This window comes from Mauremys reevesii, linkage group 8 (genome assembly GCF_016161935.1).
Source record: "Mauremys reevesii isolate NIE-2019 linkage group 8, ASM1616193v1, whole genome shotgun sequence".
Classification (NCBI taxonomy): domain Eukaryota; kingdom Metazoa; phylum Chordata; order Testudines; family Geoemydidae; genus Mauremys; species Mauremys reevesii.
Genome location: NC_052630.1, coordinates 76469685 through 76489002, shown reverse-complemented (window position 1 = coordinate 76489002; position 19318 = coordinate 76469685). Strand labels below are relative to the sequence as shown.

Genomic DNA, 19318 nt, shown 5'->3' with positions numbered 1-19318 from the left:
TGAACCTTCAGATCTTTTTATTGCTGCATTTAGGAGATGTTATAACAAACTAGTTAAAGAGTATTTACATGTGACAAAAGATGGAGCAGATCCAATTCCTATAAATGGGAATGTATCTCCCTTGTCTATATAACTCCTGCTAACTTTAATGCAATAGTCACCATTAAAAGTTTTTACAACTGTCCTTTAAGATAAACAGTGTTCTCCATATCAAGTACAGGCCCTAATCCTGCAAACATTAAGTCCATACGTAACCCCAGCAACCCTACAGCAAGGACTTGAAAAATTTACCCAGGACCTAATAGCCCAAGGATTAAGTCCACTCCCCAGACAGAAAATATACTAGTGCCTGAGCTTTTCCTCTCCTACTCAGTCTTGAGCTGGTCAGATACTCACTCCCACAGGATCTTCAGACCCAAGAACTCCCAAATGACTCCTCACCCCTAATTAATACTACATATACAGCGCACGCACACGCACACAACTCAGGTTGTAATTCACTTGTATTATGAGCGCCTAGACGTCTCAACCAGAACTGAGGCCGCATTTACTAGGCCCTGTAAAAAAAAAAAAATACAAAGAGACAGTCTCAAAGACCCTTACTGGTCCCAGCCCTAACCCCATCTTGGGGATACTTACTGGCTCCAACCCAAAATTCTAGCCTAGGGAGCCTGCCAACTCCAAACCTAACCAAAGCCCTGACTGGCTTATCGGCCCCAACCTCCCCCATCCCACCAACAGATGAATTCATTCTCAGTTTTTACACCAAATATTTTTTTCAAGTGGCAAGAACATCCTTCCTCCAGAGCACTCTGCTGGGGTGACAAGGTCGTTTTGGCAGGATCCCTCCCACACATGTACTGGGTGACTGACCCTCTGCCCTCTCATCCTGGGATACCTGCAAAGATGGACATGCTGAGAGCACAGCTGCCATACCCACACTTCTCAGACGGGTATGTCTTCACTGAGTTTTAGCCCAACCTCTCCCCACCATCCCCACAGAAAAACCTCGAACCAGATTAGGAGATGCTTTAAGACAGGGCTAGTTTAAATGGATGAGGAGGATCAGTTAGAGCCTGTTTCAACTCAGTCTGGAACCAGCAAATTTTGCAGTCAGGACACAGGCAAAGACAGACAAGTGTTGATAGTTCATAATTCCCCCAATGACCAGTTCTCCTGCAATTGACACAACTGACTGGGAATGAAACCTAGAACATCACAGTACAGGACCATGGGATATGCCCCCAAACACACACGGGCAAGTGCAGAAACAGTGAGGACAGAGTAACATAGGTAGAGCTTTGCTGAGGGGATGCTTGCAACCGCACTAGGCTAACCTGGTCGCTCACACTCAGGTGCCAATCAACCAGGTTAACTATCAATGAAGACACACACACTAACAGTGGAAACAGCAGTGGACTGTCTCTCTGCAGACTTAGGAAGACATCGATGCACCATTTACAATTAGCCCACGTTTGGAAGGATTTCTTCAAAACCCAGAAGACCAGAAACTTAATTCTTTTTTAAATGAAAGCTTAGATTCTGCAGAAGTTGATGGCACTCACCCCCACAGATTCCTACTGGCCCTGGACAAGACAATTTTTTGAAGTCTTGGTCATAGGGATTACCATAAATATTGCCACTGACATAATAAATTGGTAAGGCATCTTATAAATGTTATCTATTTAGGATTTCTAACAGAATGAATGCCAGTGAATATTAACTATTTGAAAATAATTTAAAGATTCTAACAGCAACCATAAGTAAGAGGGCTCCATTATAGAAGCAGAGTTATTTCTCATCAAACACTCATACCAGAAAGTACTATCACAATCATACATTATTGCTTCATATCTGCAATTAGATTCTACACAAGTCTTACCTGACCTAAATTCTTCTAGCATGAACATTTATTTTTGATCAATAATTCCAAATGCACACAATGAGTTACAATGAACACGATTTACATAATGCCACCTACCTGCAGCTGCTAAACACAAAATCATCAAAGCAAACACTGGAAACACACAACTTGAAGTCATTTTTGCAACACTGGGTCTTCTCAAATCAACTCCTTTTGTAGCTCTTCATGTAGATGTACTTCCTTTGAAATCAGTAATATATGCTTTGAAATCAAGTCTTCCAGACTTTTAATTATCTACTGAGAGAGAGAAAAAAAACATTTTAATAGAAATATGTCTTATAGAAATGTCCTCACCTATTTAAAATTATATCTTTTTGCATCATATCTAGCAAAACAGATAGTTCTTAAAGGAGAATTACACAAGTATTTTTTACATTGCTGAATATCCTAAGCAGCAAAAGGGACACTTAGCAAATAACTAATCTTTTCCTTTTTCATTTTTCTGTCTTGTCCATCCTCCCAAAATAATCACACCAGCTGTGTCCTGTTCCAAACAGATGTCCCAGAATGCATTCTGGGGGACAGCTAGATTTGGAGTCCTGCTGAAGCCCAGAAGAAGCCCATATGGACTCAGGTAAGTTTATTTTAAGTATGCAAATTTCTTTGGGTCACTAAAGTCAGAAGATATATTACCCAATCTTACAACTATCATGAGAGGAATTCCCCACACACAGTTTGAGTAACACAGTAACTCTGACATGCATTCCTAAATTGGCACCACAAACACGAAAACCATTTCAAAGATCCTGAAACTAAAACATTTGCTAGAGTAAAACACAAAACCCCTAAACCTACAACTAACTTAATATATTTTATGAGAAAAAATAGAATACCCCTACCCTACACTGGCTCTCCTTCAGGCAGCTAGCTGCCCAGAACAAGAATCTGAAGTCAGCAAACAGGGATGCTGATACCATATTCAGTCAAATAAAGCAAATATATTATATTTCACTACCAGCCTTCTCAAACACAAAATGACAAAAGATGCCTCAGCAACCAACAGATTACTTATACAGCAATGTAAGATCTTAAAAATCACCACCACAAACTGGGTGATAGAACAGAGCTGAGCTGATAGAGAATTCCAAACTGAGGCGAGATTACCACTACTTAAAATGTACTTGCTCACCTTAGACTCAAAATAGTATCAGGCAAACTCAGATACCCCACTATGTGATCTGCACCCTGATCATAGGGTAATAATGGGTGACTCTGTGACCACTGACAGCCTACAAAGGGCAAATGTGGTCCTACATCACCCCTTCCCACAGAGATTCTGTGAGTGGGAAGAAGATTCCAAGAACTTCCTTGCAACATTTCTCCAAAATAATTCTGAAGAGACAGGATTTGCCCCCTGCAGAATAAGATGAAGTTACTCTCTAGCAAAAGCCATCAATGCAGAGATTCCATTCCGCCACACTGACTCTAGTGTGGACCCCATACAATCCCTCCACTCCCTTTCTGGTTCTGTGATTCCTATAGAGCTAGTAGGGCCTCCACTGATCACAGCTGTCTCACAGATCCCTCCCTGAGAGAGGAAGGGAGAGTTCCCTCCATGCAAATAGAGCTGTATTGAAAGCTGTATTCTAATCATTGCAGGGCTGTTGAGAGGCAAACAATGCAGCACATGGCCCAACAACCTCATACTTAAGTTCCCACTCTTTTCCCGCCCCCCCCCCACTAGATCTTGACACTGAAAAGACCCCTCTGCAGGGTCCCATAGAATGGAGGAGGAAGAAGAAGACAGTGCAACAGAAGTTCCATTGGCTGTACAAAAATTCAAACAGGAAATAAGGCATACATTAATGAGAGTCATTAATCATTTGAACAATTTACCAGGGTTCATGGTGGATTTTCCATCACTGACAATTTTTAAATCTAGATTGGCATTTTTCTAAAAATATATGCACTAGAAATTATTTTGAGTAAATTCTATGGCCTAATGGAGGTCAGTCTAGACTGTCACAATGGCCCCTTCTGGCCTTAGAATCTATGGATATGTTTACACTATGAAAATTAGGTCGAATTTATAGAAGTCGATTTTTTAGAAATTGATTTTATACAGTCAATTGTGTGTGTCCCCACTTAAGACCATTAAGTCGGCGGAGTACGTCCACAGTACCGAGGCTAGTGTCGACTTTTGGAGCATTGCACTGTCAGTAGCTATCCCACAGTTCCCGCAGTCTCCACCGCCCATTAGAATTCTGAGTTGAGCTCCCAATGTCTGATGGGGCAAAAACATTGTCACGGGTGGTTCTGGGTAAATGTCGTCAGCCCCTCCACCCCGTGAAAGCAATGGCAAAAAATTGTTTCTTGCCTTTTTCCTGGGTAACCCGTGCAGACGACATACCACGGCAAGCATGGAGCCTGCTCAGCTGTCACCTCACTGTCAACTCACATGTCTCCTCGGTGCTGCCAGACATGGTACTGCATGGCTACACAGCAGCAGCTCATTGCCTTTTGTAAGCAGACGGTGCATTACAACTGGTAGCCATCATCACTGTCTCCTGGGTACTCTTTTAGCCGAGCTCGGTGAGGTTGGTCAGGGGCGCCTGGGCAGACATGTGTGCTCCTGGCTGGCCTTGGTGAGGTTGGTTGGAGGCACCTGGACATAAATGGGAGACTACGATGGCCAACAGTCATACTGCATCGTCTTCTGGTGAGCAGCCAGGAGATGACGATGGCCAGCAATCGTACTGCATCGTCTTCTGGCGAGCAGCCAGGAGATGATAATGGCTAGCAGTCATACTGCACCATCTGCTACCAGCCTAAGATGTATAAGAGAGATGGAGTGGAGCAAAACAATAAAGAGACCAGATTTGTTTTGTATTCAATTGCTCTCCCCCTCCCCCTGGTGAATAGTGGGGGGAGGGATAGCTCAGTGGTTTGAGCACTGGCGTGTTAAACCCAGGGTTTTGTGTTCAATCCTTGAGAGGGCCATTCTGTGTGCCAACCCTGTAAGCCATGTTGTCAGTTGTCCCTCCCTCTGGCAGAGCAACAGCAGACAAATCGTTTCCCACCTTTTTTCAGTGCAGACGCCATAGCACGGCAAGCATGGAGCCTGCTCAGATCGCCACCGCAATTATGAGCACTGTGAACTCCACATGCATTATCCTGCAGTATATGCAGAACCAGAACCTGCAAAAGCAAAACCAGGCGAAGAGGCAACAGCAGCACGATCATGAGAGTGATGAGGACATGGACACAGACTTCTCTCAAAGTACAGGCCCCGGCAATGTGTTAATGGAGCAGGTTCATGCTGTGGAACGCCGATTCTGGGCCCGGGAAACAAACAGACTGGTGGGACCACATAGTGTTGCAGGTCTGGGACGATTCCCAGTGGCTGTGAAACTTTCGCATGCGTAAGGGCACTTTCATGAAACTTTGTGACTTGCTTTTCCCTGCCCTGAAGCGCAAGAATACCAAGATGAGAGCAGCCCTCACAGTTGAGAAGTGAGTGGTGATAGCCAACGCAAAGAGCTGCTGATATCAAGGGTAGTGACTCTGGGAAATGTGCAGGTCATAGTGGATGGCTTTGCTGCAAATCGATTCCCTAACTGTGATGGGGCAACAGATGGAACCCATATCCCTATCTTGACACCAGAGCACCAAGCCAGTGAGTACATAAACCGCAAGGGGTACTTTTCAATGGTGCTGCAAGCACTGGTGGATCACAAGGGACATTTCACCAACATCAACGTGGGATGGCCAGGAAAGGTACATGACGCTCGCATCTTCAGGAATGCTGGTCTGTTTCAAAAGCTGCAGGAAGGGACTTTCTTCCCAGACCAGAAAATAACTGTTGGGGACCCTGAAATGCCTACAGTTATCCTTGGGGACCCAGCTTACCCCTTAATGCCATGGCTCATGAAGCCATACACAGGCACCCTGGACAGTAGTGAGGAGCTGTTCAACTATAGACTGAGCAGTGCAGAATGGTGGTAGAATGTGCATTTGGACGTTTAAAAGCACGCTGGTGCAGTTTACTAACTCAGATAGACCTCAGCGAAACCAATATTCCCATTGTTATTACCACTTGCTGTGTGCTCCACAATATCTTGGAGAGTAAGGGGGAGAAGTTTATGGCAGGGTGGGAGGTTGAGGCAAATCACGTGGCCACTAATTACGTGCAGCCAGACACCAGGGCAGAATACAGGACGGCGTGGTGCGCATCAGAGAAGCTTTGAAAACCAGTTTCATGACTGGCCAGGCTACAGTGTGAAAGTTCTGTTTGCTTCTCCTTGATGAAACCCCACCTGCCTTGGTTCACTCTACTTCCCTGTAAGCTAACCACCCTCCCCTCTCAACTTCGATCACCACTTGTAGAGGCAATAAAGTCATTGTTGCTTCACATTCATGCATTCTTTATTAATTCATCACACAAATAGGAGGATAACTGCCAAGGTAGCCCAGGAGGGGTGGGGGAGGAGGGAAGGACAAGGCCACACGGCACTTTAAAACTTATTGAATGCCAGCTTTCTGTTGCTTGGGCAGTCCTCTGGGGTGGAGTGGTTGGGTGCCCGGAGGCCCCCCTACCACGTTCTTGGGCATCTGGGTGAGGATGCTATGGAACTTGGGGAAGAAGGCGGTTGGTTACATAGGGGCTGTAGCAGCCATCTGTGCTCAAGCTGCCTTTCCTGAACCTCAACCATACGCTGGAGCATATCAGTTTGTTCCTCCAGTAGCCTCAGCATTGCTTCTTGCCTTCTGTCACCAAGCTGACGCCACCTATCATCTTCAGCCCGCCACCCTGTCCTCATGTTCATATTAACATATTTCCTGGACTCTGACATTGTCTGCCTCCATGCATTCTGCTGGGCTCTTTCAGTGTGGGAGGACTGCATGAGTTCAAAGAACATTTCATCGCAAGTGTGTTTTTTTGCCTTCTAATCTTCACTAGCCTCTGGGAAAGAGAAGATAGTGTGAGCGTTGAAACATTGCCGCTGGTGGAGGAAAAAAGGGAGAGTGGTAGTTAAAAAGACACATTATAGAGAACAATGGGTAGACTTTCACGGTAAACCTTGCTGTTAACATTACATAGCACATGTGCTTTCGGTACAAGGTCGCATTTTGCCTCTTATTGAGGGTATGCCGGTTTGGTGTGAGAGATCTTTCATGCAGGGCCGGGCAACAGAATTTGGCTTGCAGGCAGCCATGGTAAGTAACAGTCTTTTGGCTTCTTTAACCTTCATAACATATGGGAATGGTTTCAAACAGCAGTGCCCTCATTTCCCAAACCAAGCAGCCATTGGGTTGGCCATTTAAAAGGAGGAGGGGCTGCAGTTTTCAGGTTAATGTGCAGCACAAACCCAACTAAACCCCCCACACACAGCCCCAATTCTCTAGGATGATCGCTTCACCCCTCCCCCCACAGCACGGCTAACAGCAGGGAACATTTCTGTTCAGCCACAGGCAAACAGCCCAGCAGGAATGGACACCTCTGAATGTCCCCTTAATAAAGTCACCCTATTTCAACCAGGTGACCAGGAATATCATATCACTCTCCTGAGGATGACACAGAGAGATAAAGAACTGATGTTGTTTAAATGCCAGCAAACACCGGGACCATACGCTGCCATGCTTTGTTATGCAATGACAATCATTAAACATGCTTGCTTTTAAACCACATATAATATTTACACAAAGGTACACTCACCAGAGGTCTCTTCTCCGCCTGGCAGGTCCGGGAGGCAGCCTTGGGTGGGTTTGAGGGGAACTGACTCCAGGTCCAGGGTGAGAAACAGTTCCTGGCTGCCAGGGATAATGGTTTCTCCGCTTCCTTGCTGTGAGCTATCATCTTCCTCGTCCCCAAAACCCGCATCCCTGTTGCGTGCTACTCCATTGACGGAATCAAAGCACAGGGGTGGGGTAGTGGTGGCTGCACCACCTAGAATGGCATGCAGCTCATCATAGAAGCGGCATGTCTGGGACTCTGACCCGGAGAGGCCATTTGCCTCTCTGTTTTTTTGGTAGGCTTGCCTCAGCTCCTTAAGTTTCAAGCAGCACTGCTGCGGGTCCCTGTTATAGCCTGTCCTTCATGCCCTTTGAGATTTTTTCAAATGTTTGGGCATTTCATCTCCCCATACAGCGAACAGATTCCGTTCCTCCCATTCGGTCCATGCTGGGGCTCTTGCGATTCTGGGACTCCATCATGGTCACCTCTGCTGATGAGATCTGCACTCACCTGCAGATCGCCACACTGGCCAAACAGGAAATGAGATTCAAAACTTCACAGGCCTTTTCCTGTCTACCTGGCCAGTGCATCTGAGTTGAGAGCGCTGTCCAGAGCAGTCACAATAGAGCACTCTGGGATAGCTCCCGGTGGCCAATACCGTCGAATTGCATCCACACTACCCCAAATTCGACCCAGCAAGGTTGATTTCAGCACTAATTCCCTCATTGGGGGAGGAGTACAGAAATCGATTTTAACAGCCCTTTAAGTCGAAAATAATGGCTTCAACGTGTGGACGGGTGCAGGGTTAAATCGATCTAATGCTGCTAAATTTGACCTAAACTCGTGTAGACCAGGGCTATGACTATTTGCCCCACCCCCTTCTGCACAAAACAAAGTACAACTGCTCACAGAAGGCTCCTTTCCCATAGGGTCCTGAGACAATCTAGAGCCTGATTTGGCTACTATAAAACCAGCTCTAAAACAGTGCCCTTCCTTATTGCTGCATCCCCCTCTGCATCAGTGCTGATCTCAGGGCACCAAGCTGGCATGGTTTATAGGAAATCATCATATTTAAGGAGGTAAGATTTCTGGCATGGGTATATTATTCCTGCCATTGTTAATTACAGAATCTTTTTTTTTTTGGTCTTAACTGTGGGATAAGAGGTGCCTTCATGCATCATGTATGTTGCATATCTGAACTGACAGCATGCTACATGTATTTGTATCCTCCAAAATATTACACAGGTTGGTTGTAATATCCCAAGCTACCAGTGATCTTCCTTAAAAACTATAACCCAGAGCAACTTAATTCCTTCTCAAAAATTGAAAAAAAAAATATACACACACACACACACAAGCCACATTTTGGGCTTGGCTACACTTGCAGGTGTGCAGCACTGGGAGTTACAGCTGTCTTCGTACAGCTATGTAAGGAAAGCGCTGGTGTGTGGCCACACTCACAGCTACCAGCGCTGCAGTGTGGCCACATTTGCAGCACTGTTGGGAGTGATGCATTATGGGCAGCTATCCCAGCGTTCAAGTGGCAGCAACATGCTTTTCAAAAAAGAGGGGGGTGGGGTGGAGTGTGACAGGGAGCGGGGGAGAGAGAGAGTGGATTTTTGGAGCCGACACTGTGTATCAGCTCCCTGCCCCCTCATTTACTCTTAACTGCAAACAGCCTGCAGACCAGATAAGCAGCTGCTCCAACGGACTCCCTTTCTCCCTCCCTCCCCCGCAGTTTCTCTCCTCCAGCAAACACTCATCCCCCTGCCTGCCTCATTCACAGCAAGGTAGTGGGTTATCTCAATTGATTGATCACAGCAAACAGGAGCTGTGTTTGTTTTTTAGATAAGCATCTCCCACAGCCCCAAGTTCACAACAAAACAAAGAGAGGCATCATAACAAAACAAGAGAGTAATTTAGTTAAAAGCATTCTGGGATATCTCCTAATACCCTGGAGGCCAACAACAGCGCTGGTGTGTGGCCACACTTTACGAGCAGTGCTGTAGCACCAGCGCTGCAATCGTTATACCCCAAGCAGACCAGGTGTACAGCCAGCGCTGCAGCCAGGGAGTTGCAGCGCTGGATGTGCCTTGCAGGTGTGGACAGTTACTAAGTTGCAGCGCTGGAAAGCCTCCACCAGCGCTGCAACTCTCAAGTGTAGCCAAGCCCAGAGAGAGAGAGAGGATTGCCAATTCAGGAAAATAATTCTGGAGAAGGATGAATACAGTAGTGGAGACAATGAAAAGCTTAAAGAAAGGAAACCTCCAGAAGATGACTGCTTCCCTGGAGAATTTTATAAGGCTTATAAAAGCTACTGGTCCTGACACTAAATTCCAGTTTCATCCCCCACATACAGTGTAAGAAGCAGTCATAACGTTAATCCTCTAACCCAAGAGAGATCCTAAATTCCATGATAAGTTAAGGCCAACCTTTTGATTTTATTAATCAAAGACAATAAATTGTTGACAAGCATATTGAACAAACACCACAGCATTTTGACCACAAAAGGACCCGTATCAAGTGGGCTTAATGCCAAAAGGCAAGCCATGAAGAATTTATGTCTGATCTTGAACATCATCTTGGAAGTCAGAGAGAAGCTGAAACCATTTGCTGCTATTTCTCTGGATGCAGAGAAAACTAAATCAGTTCAATAAAAGTATTTGGTTTCTGACTCAGCTTTTTAGAGTAGTTGCAAAGACAAAATGATCATATACAGTAAATTCAAAGTTTTTAGGCAAAGCTAGTTATAAGAAAACATCAAAATGTGCTGCAAGATGTCATATATGCAAATAGTCTATGAATAAACACTCTGAAACTTGAATTTGCTATACATAGCCATTTCACGAACAATGAACAAAAGAAAAACCAGAAAAGAGAGAGACTAGAAACAGAAGAGCTAAACAGAGCATATTCAATAATACATTGAATAAGAAATTCCTAAGCATTGATTAGATCATTCTTTCATTAACATAAGTGTATAATCCAACAATGACCTTTTTTAAAATATACAGACCCATGCAAAAGTAGCATGCACAGAGAGAGATAGGAGATAAAGCTACAATGGTCATTATTACTTAAGGCCCCTACCCTTCCTTTAATCACAGAGACTACCATGTAGGTTTGTGCAAATGAGTTTTAATTCGGTTTCCATGGCATTCTTGGGGGGGGGGAGAAGGCACACAGTTTTGCCCAATGAAGAGACAAGAAGTTGTACCTCTTCTGAGGGGTATCCAACAGAAAGCCCTAAACCTCTACTCTGCTGCTTGATCTCACCAGCTCACAGAGCATGAATTCTGGAGATTACAGCTAAATCAGTCTGAGTTGCACTAAGAACGGGCTCTCAGAGTTGAAGATTTGTTAGAAAATAATTTGTCTCTTTTTCAGATTTACAGAAATAAAGGAGGGTTATGTACAACACATTTTGAGCAACTGAGAGCTAATATGAAACAACTCATAGGCCCAGCCTTAAGATAACTTGACTGCAAATTTCAGGAATCTAATTTAAACTATACCCAATTTCCCACCTACACAGATTTTCGATTTAAAGCAATCCAAGTGTAACAGCACAATTAAGGGCAGTATTGAAATGAAAAATACCAATACCCAGGCATACACTAGGCTACACTCTGGTGAAGTGAAATATACATCTTTAAAAATTACAACAATCTAAAACATTGAAGAAGTTATATAGGACAATGTTGCAAATACATTATCTTTACCTCAGAGATTCAGGTACATGTTAATGATAAATAGCTTTCAGAGTATGTTACATAGGTTAAGGCCATTCACAACTCTTTATGAAAATAAAAGGAATAAGGGAAGAAAAGAAGCTATACAAAGACATTAAATTGACAATATCAGAAGGCTTTTCTACTTTAGACTGTCACATGGATTTCGAGGTGTTTCTAGTTTAACCTGGTTATAAACAGCTCTGATGCTTACCAAAGAGGTAACTTGGGAGATATTTATGAAAAAATGAAACTATTTTCTGGAAGCACACACATTTTATGAAAGGGTATCATAAAATGGAGAAATACTTGAAAGGAGTTATACCAGGGAAGCATTTGGCTCAGTATGTTTAATGAGATTTGGATACACAAATGCTTTTGGAAGTCTGTAACAGATTGTTATTTGTCAATAATCCATATTTGCTATAGAACAGAATGAATATTGAGAAATCATCATTTTAAAATGAGTCCTTTCTGTTTAAACTCTAACACAAAACATAAAGGACTCCAGTTGCAGGTTGAAACCTACTGTCAGCAAAATTAACATGTGAAAGTCTGGTGGTTAGCACAGCACAAAGAACAGACAGCCCACTAAGTGGGAGGGTGACTGCTTTGAATTAAGATGTGAAAAATGTACAGACAAACAGGAACCTAAACTGTACAACTACAGTGGCAAAGTGGAGTTGAGACAAGAGACATTTACAAGAGAGACTCATCCCCACAAGGGTACACCTGGATAACTACTTTTGTGAGCAAGGTCACAGGAGGGCAAATCAAAACTGTGATAACTGCAGGATCCCAGTGAGGAAGAGTGAGAGAGGATGACATGAAACATCCAAAAGCAGAATTTGCATCTCCAACACTGGCTGCCAAAAAGGGTCTCAGAGACCAACTGGACCACAAAAAAACTATACTGTAGAAAAGCAAAATATGCTATTTTCCTAAAATGACACACAGGGAATACACCTAGATTAGTTAAACAGAGTATAAAACTAGATACATCATACATGCTGTTTACTTGTTTGAATTCAATTGTCTCTGCTTATTCTTAATAAATCTTGTGTTACTTATGAAGATTTCATGCACACCATCCCAGAGATGTGAGACAACCTTCAAGCTATAAGAGAGAGCCAAGGAAGAGCATTTAGAGCCCAGTCCACTGAGGATTTTTCAGTCAAGAAGGCACAGACAAGAGGATCATCTTAATTTAGATCTCTTGCAGTAAGGCCCGTGGTCCTAATGATGAAGAAACGCCTAATGACCACAGATGAGAATCAGGTTTAAGGGGACAAAAAACGATAATCAAGGTGTAATCACCATCTATTCAAGTCAAGAAAAACATTTATTCTACATGTTAATGGAGCTAGAAAGAGGCTCAGGGAAAAACCTATACAATGATGAAGACTATTATGGGGCAGAGAAACTGAATTAACTGCAGAGTTTTAATTTGCATCTTAGAAACATTCAGTAAACTTGTGTATTTTGATATATGAAAAATTGAGTCTAATGTAACAATACAAGCAGAAAACACAATGTAAAAAAAAAACAAAAAAAACATAACCATGAAGTTCCTAGATGGTTGTCACTATGCTGAACACTATGGCTGTTCTGAATCACATGATAACAGCAGGGATAGATCTCAGATCCTCCTCCCTCCAAAAGTACAACTCTCACTACCTCTTGAAGAATTTGTTATCTGCTAGCACAGTCTATGGCAGACAGCAGAGAGAATCTGATGCCACCCTACTAGAACAAAGTGGTAAAAACACATACAAGACAGTTCACTACAATATCTCACCAATTTCTCTACCTTTACATTTGCTTCATATTTGTTTCTTTATAAGTATCTAAAAATCAAATTTCCCCAGAACTTCCAGGCTTCTCACAGGAGAGTCTCTAAAATTATATTCTGCGTCAGCATAAAGAATGTGTGAGAAAGTCAGTTTTAATACTAAAACTTGTTTAGGGTTTTCAGAAGTGAAAGCATCCTGCTTCAGATAATGTCCTTACTTAAACATGTCTTTCTCATAGGCGGCTTCCTGTTCTCACTGACAGAGACTGCCAAGCTCTGCATACTGAATACCCAAGCACACTTTTACTTGGTCTACTTCTATATTTTAGCTAAATGACTATTGCATCATATTCCCATTAGCAACTTTTCTCCCTTCTTCTAATTCTAATTCTACTTCTTCTTCTAATTCTTCAAACTATTTCTCCCTACTACTCCTTCTTCTCTAAGGCCCAGCACAGTAATAAAGATGTCTACATAAGGCCACAGAAAAATTCTGGGGTGTGCCCGTTTCCTATTTTGGACTTGCACTTAATGAGAGCTGGACATACTCATTGTTCAACCAGGTCCTTAATGCTCTAATTTGACCTTTTATGTTTGTTCCTCCCAATGCCTTTTCCCCAAATGTCACAATCTGTTTCTTTAATTATATACTCCCCTCCATATGTATGTCCTGGCTTTGCTTTAAATCCATCCCCTCTATCATCTTCCCCATGTACCCTTTTCCTTCACTGGCTGAAGAATAGCTTCCACTTCCTCTTTCCCTTACCACAACAGGCTTTCCTTCATGCGGTCTCCCTTCCCTGCTCACAACCTGAGGTTGTTAACCTCAAAAGGTAAAATACCACAGCACAAGACTCTCCCATCATATTGCAACAGCTCATAAACCTTTTGGTTACCAATGTGAGCCAAATCCTATTCACCTTAATCACTGACTTCAATGGGAACTACTCAGGAGAGGCAAGCAGGATTTGTCCAAGTTGTTTTGCCATAGCAACGGAAACCCAAGTTTCTAGGACATCCAAGAAAGCTCTTCAAGGCCAAAGCTTTTAAACTTTTTGTTTGTTTTAAACATGGCAACCATTTTACTTATTTAACCATGCTCCCATTGGTTCTCTATACAATAAAATGTACATTCCACTGCACAAATAAAAAGCCAATAGTTTAATCAGGTATGCCCAAGCCCAATTTAGATGCTAGATTCAGTTATACAAGCATTCAATGCACAAAGTGAAACATGGTTTTTGAAAGAGAAATATTATAACCCCAATCCTATTAAACATCCATTTTTCAGGATATGTCTTTTTTTAAAACTTGATGACACTTATTCTCTAAATACTGTATGATTTGCATATGTACAGGCTGGAAGGCAGACTAACTGTATTTGCAAATATTATTGTGGGATTCAAAATGCACATCAATCGTTTTCATGTCTACATCCAAGGTATGCACGCAAGTCCCACTGTGCAAAACTTAAACAGTAACTTATTCATAAACTATTAAGGAGATTGATTCTGCTTTATAAACACCAAAGCAGTTTCATTTCCAAGGAATAAGGAGAGTAATAAAACTAAATATCCTGACATATCAAAAGCCCAGGGAAAAAGTTATTCTGATGCCTAGCAGTTCATATGCTGCTGTGCTTGTAATGGGACATTTCAACGAGTCACAGTTAAAGGCTATGGGAACTGGAACAGAGCCAAGGGAAGAGGCTTTATACCACTTAAAAACTGTGCCCCCTCTATTCCAGATTGCTTTTGTTTTAACATTTTGTTTATTTGTACACTAATGTTTTACAATGTGTTCTGTCAAATTACAGGAAGCTACAAAACATGCACAATCGGTCCCTGAAAGAATTAGACAATTTCACCCTTTTTGCTTGAAAGGCCCTGATAGCAGCAAATCACATGCACGACAGCACGAATATTGCACACATTTGGCACAAAGGTCTGGCTAGGATCAGAGACAGCCATTCTCAATCTACACTCAAGTTTTCCTTCATCCTACACAGGATTTGCTGTCAATTCACTTTAATTGTTGTGAGTTTACATCAGAAAAGCAAAATCATTAAACCAGACAATGTGGGAGTTTTGACTGAACCACCACTGCAGGATAGGGCCTGAATGCAAAAGAATAGACTAGAAGAAGAGAAACTATCTTCTTGTAGGTTAGAGATTTTTCCTAGAGAGCAAGCTGGGGGGCCAGCTCTTTCTAGGGTAAGGGCAGGGTTTCTTTGCTATGGGAACTAACGGACAATGCACATGGAACAAGCACTTGAGATGTCTCTCTAAGGGTACGTCCAGACTACCCGCCAAATCGGCGGGTAGCGATTGATTTTGAGGGGAATCGATATATCGCGTCTCATCTAGACACGATATATCGATCCCCGAACGCGCTCCCGTCGACTCCGGAACTCCACCGGAGCGAGTGGCGGTAGCGGAGTCGACGGGGGAGCCACGGACGTCGATCCCGAGCGGTAAGGACGGGAGGTAAGTCGGGATAAGATACTTCGACTTCAGCTACGGTATTCCCGTAGCTGAAGTTGCGTATCTTACCTCGACACTGCCCCACAGTGTGGACCAGGCCTAAGAGAATCAGGGGGACATGGAGGTAACTCCTTATATTCAGGCATAGGGGGCTCTCTTCAGGTGGAAGTACACATGAGAAAGTCCTCTTAGCAGAAGGAGTACATGAGTGTCTCCTCAAAGGGAAGTAGGACAGAACATGCAGAATTCTCTTTACAATAAGGCAGCAATTCCTGGGGATCATGGAAGTGCATCAGGAGTCTCTACGGAAGGAAGAGTGTGTGGCACTGACTATAGAATTTGACAAAACGGCAAATTTTAAAAAAAGGGAGTAGTGGCAGGCACTGCATACATAACCTGTAGTTGTAAGTACTAAATCAGAGCTTTTCTCCTCTGACATGAAGCCTTCAGTGACACCATGGATCACAGCAGCTCTAAAGGAGACCAAGACAGATCTTATGATGGTCTGTGCCTAATGTACTAGACTGTGACTCAACTGATCTAATCACAGCTTTGCCACACATTGTGTGTGGAAAACTAGGTTACTCAATTCTCCCATCTGCAAATGGGGATAATTATAGGTATTCTGACATTATAGTGATAAGGCCATATAAGTATCTAGACCAGTGGTTCCCAAAGTTGTTCTGCCGCTTGTTTAGGGAAAGCCCCTGACGGGCCGGGACGCTTTGTTTACCTGCCACATCCGCAGGTTCGGACGATCGCGGCTCCCACTGGCTGCGGTTCGCTGCACCAGGCCAATGGGAGCTGCTGGAAGCGGCGGCCAGTACGTCCCTCAGCCCACACCGCTTCCAGCAGCTCCCATTGGCCTGGAGCAGCGAACCGCGGCCAGTGGGAGCCGCAATCGGCCGAACCTGCAGATGTGGCAGGTAAACAAAGCGTCCCAGCCCGTCAGGGGCTTTCCCTAAACAAGCGGCAGAACAACTTTGGGAACCACTGATCTAGACAGATCATATTAACTTATCTCATACGGTTGTGGTGAGAGTAGTTCTTTTCAAGCCCGTGAGATGCTCAGATGTTATGGTGATAAATGCAACAGAAAAGACTATGAACAATCATTAACAAAAAAATACCTCGGCCCTTATCGTGTAGTAGCATTAGCAAAGTTGTATAGCTGTTTTCTTGTTGACAGTTCAGGTAATAGGAGTGGGTGGAAGGAGAAGCAAAAAAGTCTGATGACATATTAGATGACAACGTGCCAAAGGCAGCACATGAGCCGATTTTCAGTGGCACTCACGCTGCCCAGATCCTGGCCACCGGTCCGGGGGGCTCTGCATTTTAATTTAATTTTAAATAAAGCTTCTTAAAACATTTTTAAAACCTTATTTACTTTACATATAACAATAGTTTACTTGTATATTATAGACTTATAGAAAGAGACCTTCTAAAAACATTAAAATGTATTACCAGCACGCGAAACCTTAAATCAGAGTGAATAAATGAAGACTCGGCACATCACTTCTGAAAGGTTGCCAACCCCTGTATTAGGGTGAGAGTAACATTTTCAAATGTATCAAAGTGACTCAAGGGCCTACGTCCAATTTTCAAAAATAACTTAAGTCTCATTAAAAGTCAGTTAGAGCCTAGGAGGCCAAATTCCATTGCAAGTCAATAAGAGCTGAAGCCATTTTTTAAAATGGGACTTAGGCTCCAAACTTAGGGTAAAATTTTCAAAAATGCTTAATAAAAACAAAAAGCAAAACAGTAACTACAGCACAGAGATCTGCAGGACAGACCTAGAAACCATCAAAAAGGTTAGCAGGCTCTAAGGAATAGGTCTATGCAACCTTTCCCCTTCAAAAGTTACGTTTCTTTGGCCTAATCACCTTATTTTTATGATTTCTAATGGAAACAGAATAAGTTTCCTGGCATTAGAGTATTTTACTCTCTACAAATACAATGATTGCCAACTACCTCACACAAACACCATTAATCTTGGTTTTATTTGGCTCAGTCCCTAATTGTACATCTAAGCCAAAATGATAATCGCTCAAACATACATATCGAGAACCTTTGCAGTAACCCTGGATAAGGCATCATCTTCTTATGGCCAGTCATAGCAACAGTCACAGCAGGATGGAACCTTACCTCCACCCAGGTCCTGTCTAGGTAAGATATCTCATCGAAGGTACTCTCTTACAAATCCTTGATGCAATTATTTTTTTCATACATAGCAAAAGATTATCTAAAACAAGTCCTAATGGGAGAACTCCCTATCAGAAAATAAACTGCATTAATCTTTGGTGGATTTAAATCTGGAGTAGGAGCCATGTTCCCTTAAGGAAGTAAAATAATAATTGTTTGCAAATTTGCACACAAAGAATACCGAGGCAGGGAAAAAGTGGGCAAAGTTTTTACAAACAAACTTCCCCATGGTTATTTGCAACAGGAAATTAAAAGTGATGATAAATGGATTACAATATTAGGAAACAGTTATGTACAAAATGGCAAAAAGATGCATTAAAATGTTTATAAGATCAATAAGAGATAAAAGTTTCACTCTGGAGCAACATTTAGAGAGTAAAATTCAGTAAAATACATACTTTAGAAAGAAAGCGTAACGGTTTATTTTCTAAAGCTGCTAAGCAAAAATCCCATTAAGATAATCATCAGTCAGTAATCCGTCTCTAAATCTTCAGAAGCACATTTATGAGTTAGGAAACTTCTCCCACATATGTGGGGAAGACCTTATAGTGCAACATTGTTTTACCAATGAGTCAAAAGGTGCTTCCCTTTGAGTAGGCGTCATCTATCCTCCCACAAATTGTCTGCCCGATAATCATTGTGGTCTATTTATTATGCAGAAAAGCACAGTTAAGTTGAAGTGAGATATCTGTTCTTAAAAAATGAACATAGGAAAATAAAGGCATGTTTCAAACTAGTGTGCAAGAGGATTTGGTAAAGTTCTGTGCATTACCTGCACATGCCACTCAATTTGACTGACAATAACCTGTGAAAAACTTAGGAATTTTTTAGGAAAAGGGAAGACTTTCAATTGCCTAATAAACATTTTTAAAAACTCATTTCTCCATATGGGATGCAAAAAGCCGCGAACAGCATGTAATTAGTTATGAGTGCAAGGATCAGAGGGAGTGGGATGGGAAGTCTATGAGCCTACACAAATTGTAGGCAAACCTTATAACCCATGGAGCCTGGCTCAGCAGGGGATCTTTGCACCCTAGTGAACTTTTGGCTGGGTGAACTAAGGCCATTGGATCTATAACTATTGGGATATGCTGGGTATATCTCCCTATTCAAGAAGGTGGTAGGGGAAAAGAACAAGTTATAGCAACTGTGGCTCCACCACTGCTCAGGGCCCTTAAGAGGAACTGATCCCTATTGACCTCTGGAGACTTCCTTAGCACACAGTACAAGCTGCATGTGGGGGAGACGATTTGGCCTTTTCATGTGAACAACTGTAGCAGTCATACCAAAGAGAAGCCTTCTCAAGAACTCAGAAGAGCAATTTTGTAAATCATAACAAAATTTGCCTAACCTGTCATAACTAAAATACAAAGTATTTTAAGACTATTGTTAATACGATACTACCATCATTCTCAGTGTAGAGAAGCACATGACCATTGTTGTTATCTGGAAGCTCATCACCTCCTAATTTCTACCAGTAAGTATCTAACCAGTTTGGTGCTGGTAGATCAG

At 42.7% G+C, this 19318-nt stretch overlaps 1 protein-coding gene across 10 annotated transcripts in view; it reads right to left on the bottom strand.

Moving 5' to 3' along the window:
* The window catches only part of TGFBR3 (transforming growth factor beta receptor 3), a 191509-nt gene that overhangs the window by 161818 nt on the left and 10373 nt on the right, over positions 1 to 19318 (bottom strand). For 9 of the 10 annotated variants that reach the window (XM_039486089.1, XM_039486084.1, XM_039486086.1 and 6 more), the window contains exon 2: positions 1982 to 2161. In XM_039486089.1, the coding sequence (XP_039342023.1) occupies positions 1982 to 2042 (61 nt within the window). In that variant the 5' untranslated portion in view covers positions 2043 to 2161. The remainder of the gene's footprint in view (positions 1 to 1981; positions 2162 to 19318) is intronic. The other variant, XM_039486085.1, reaches the window with a different exon arrangement.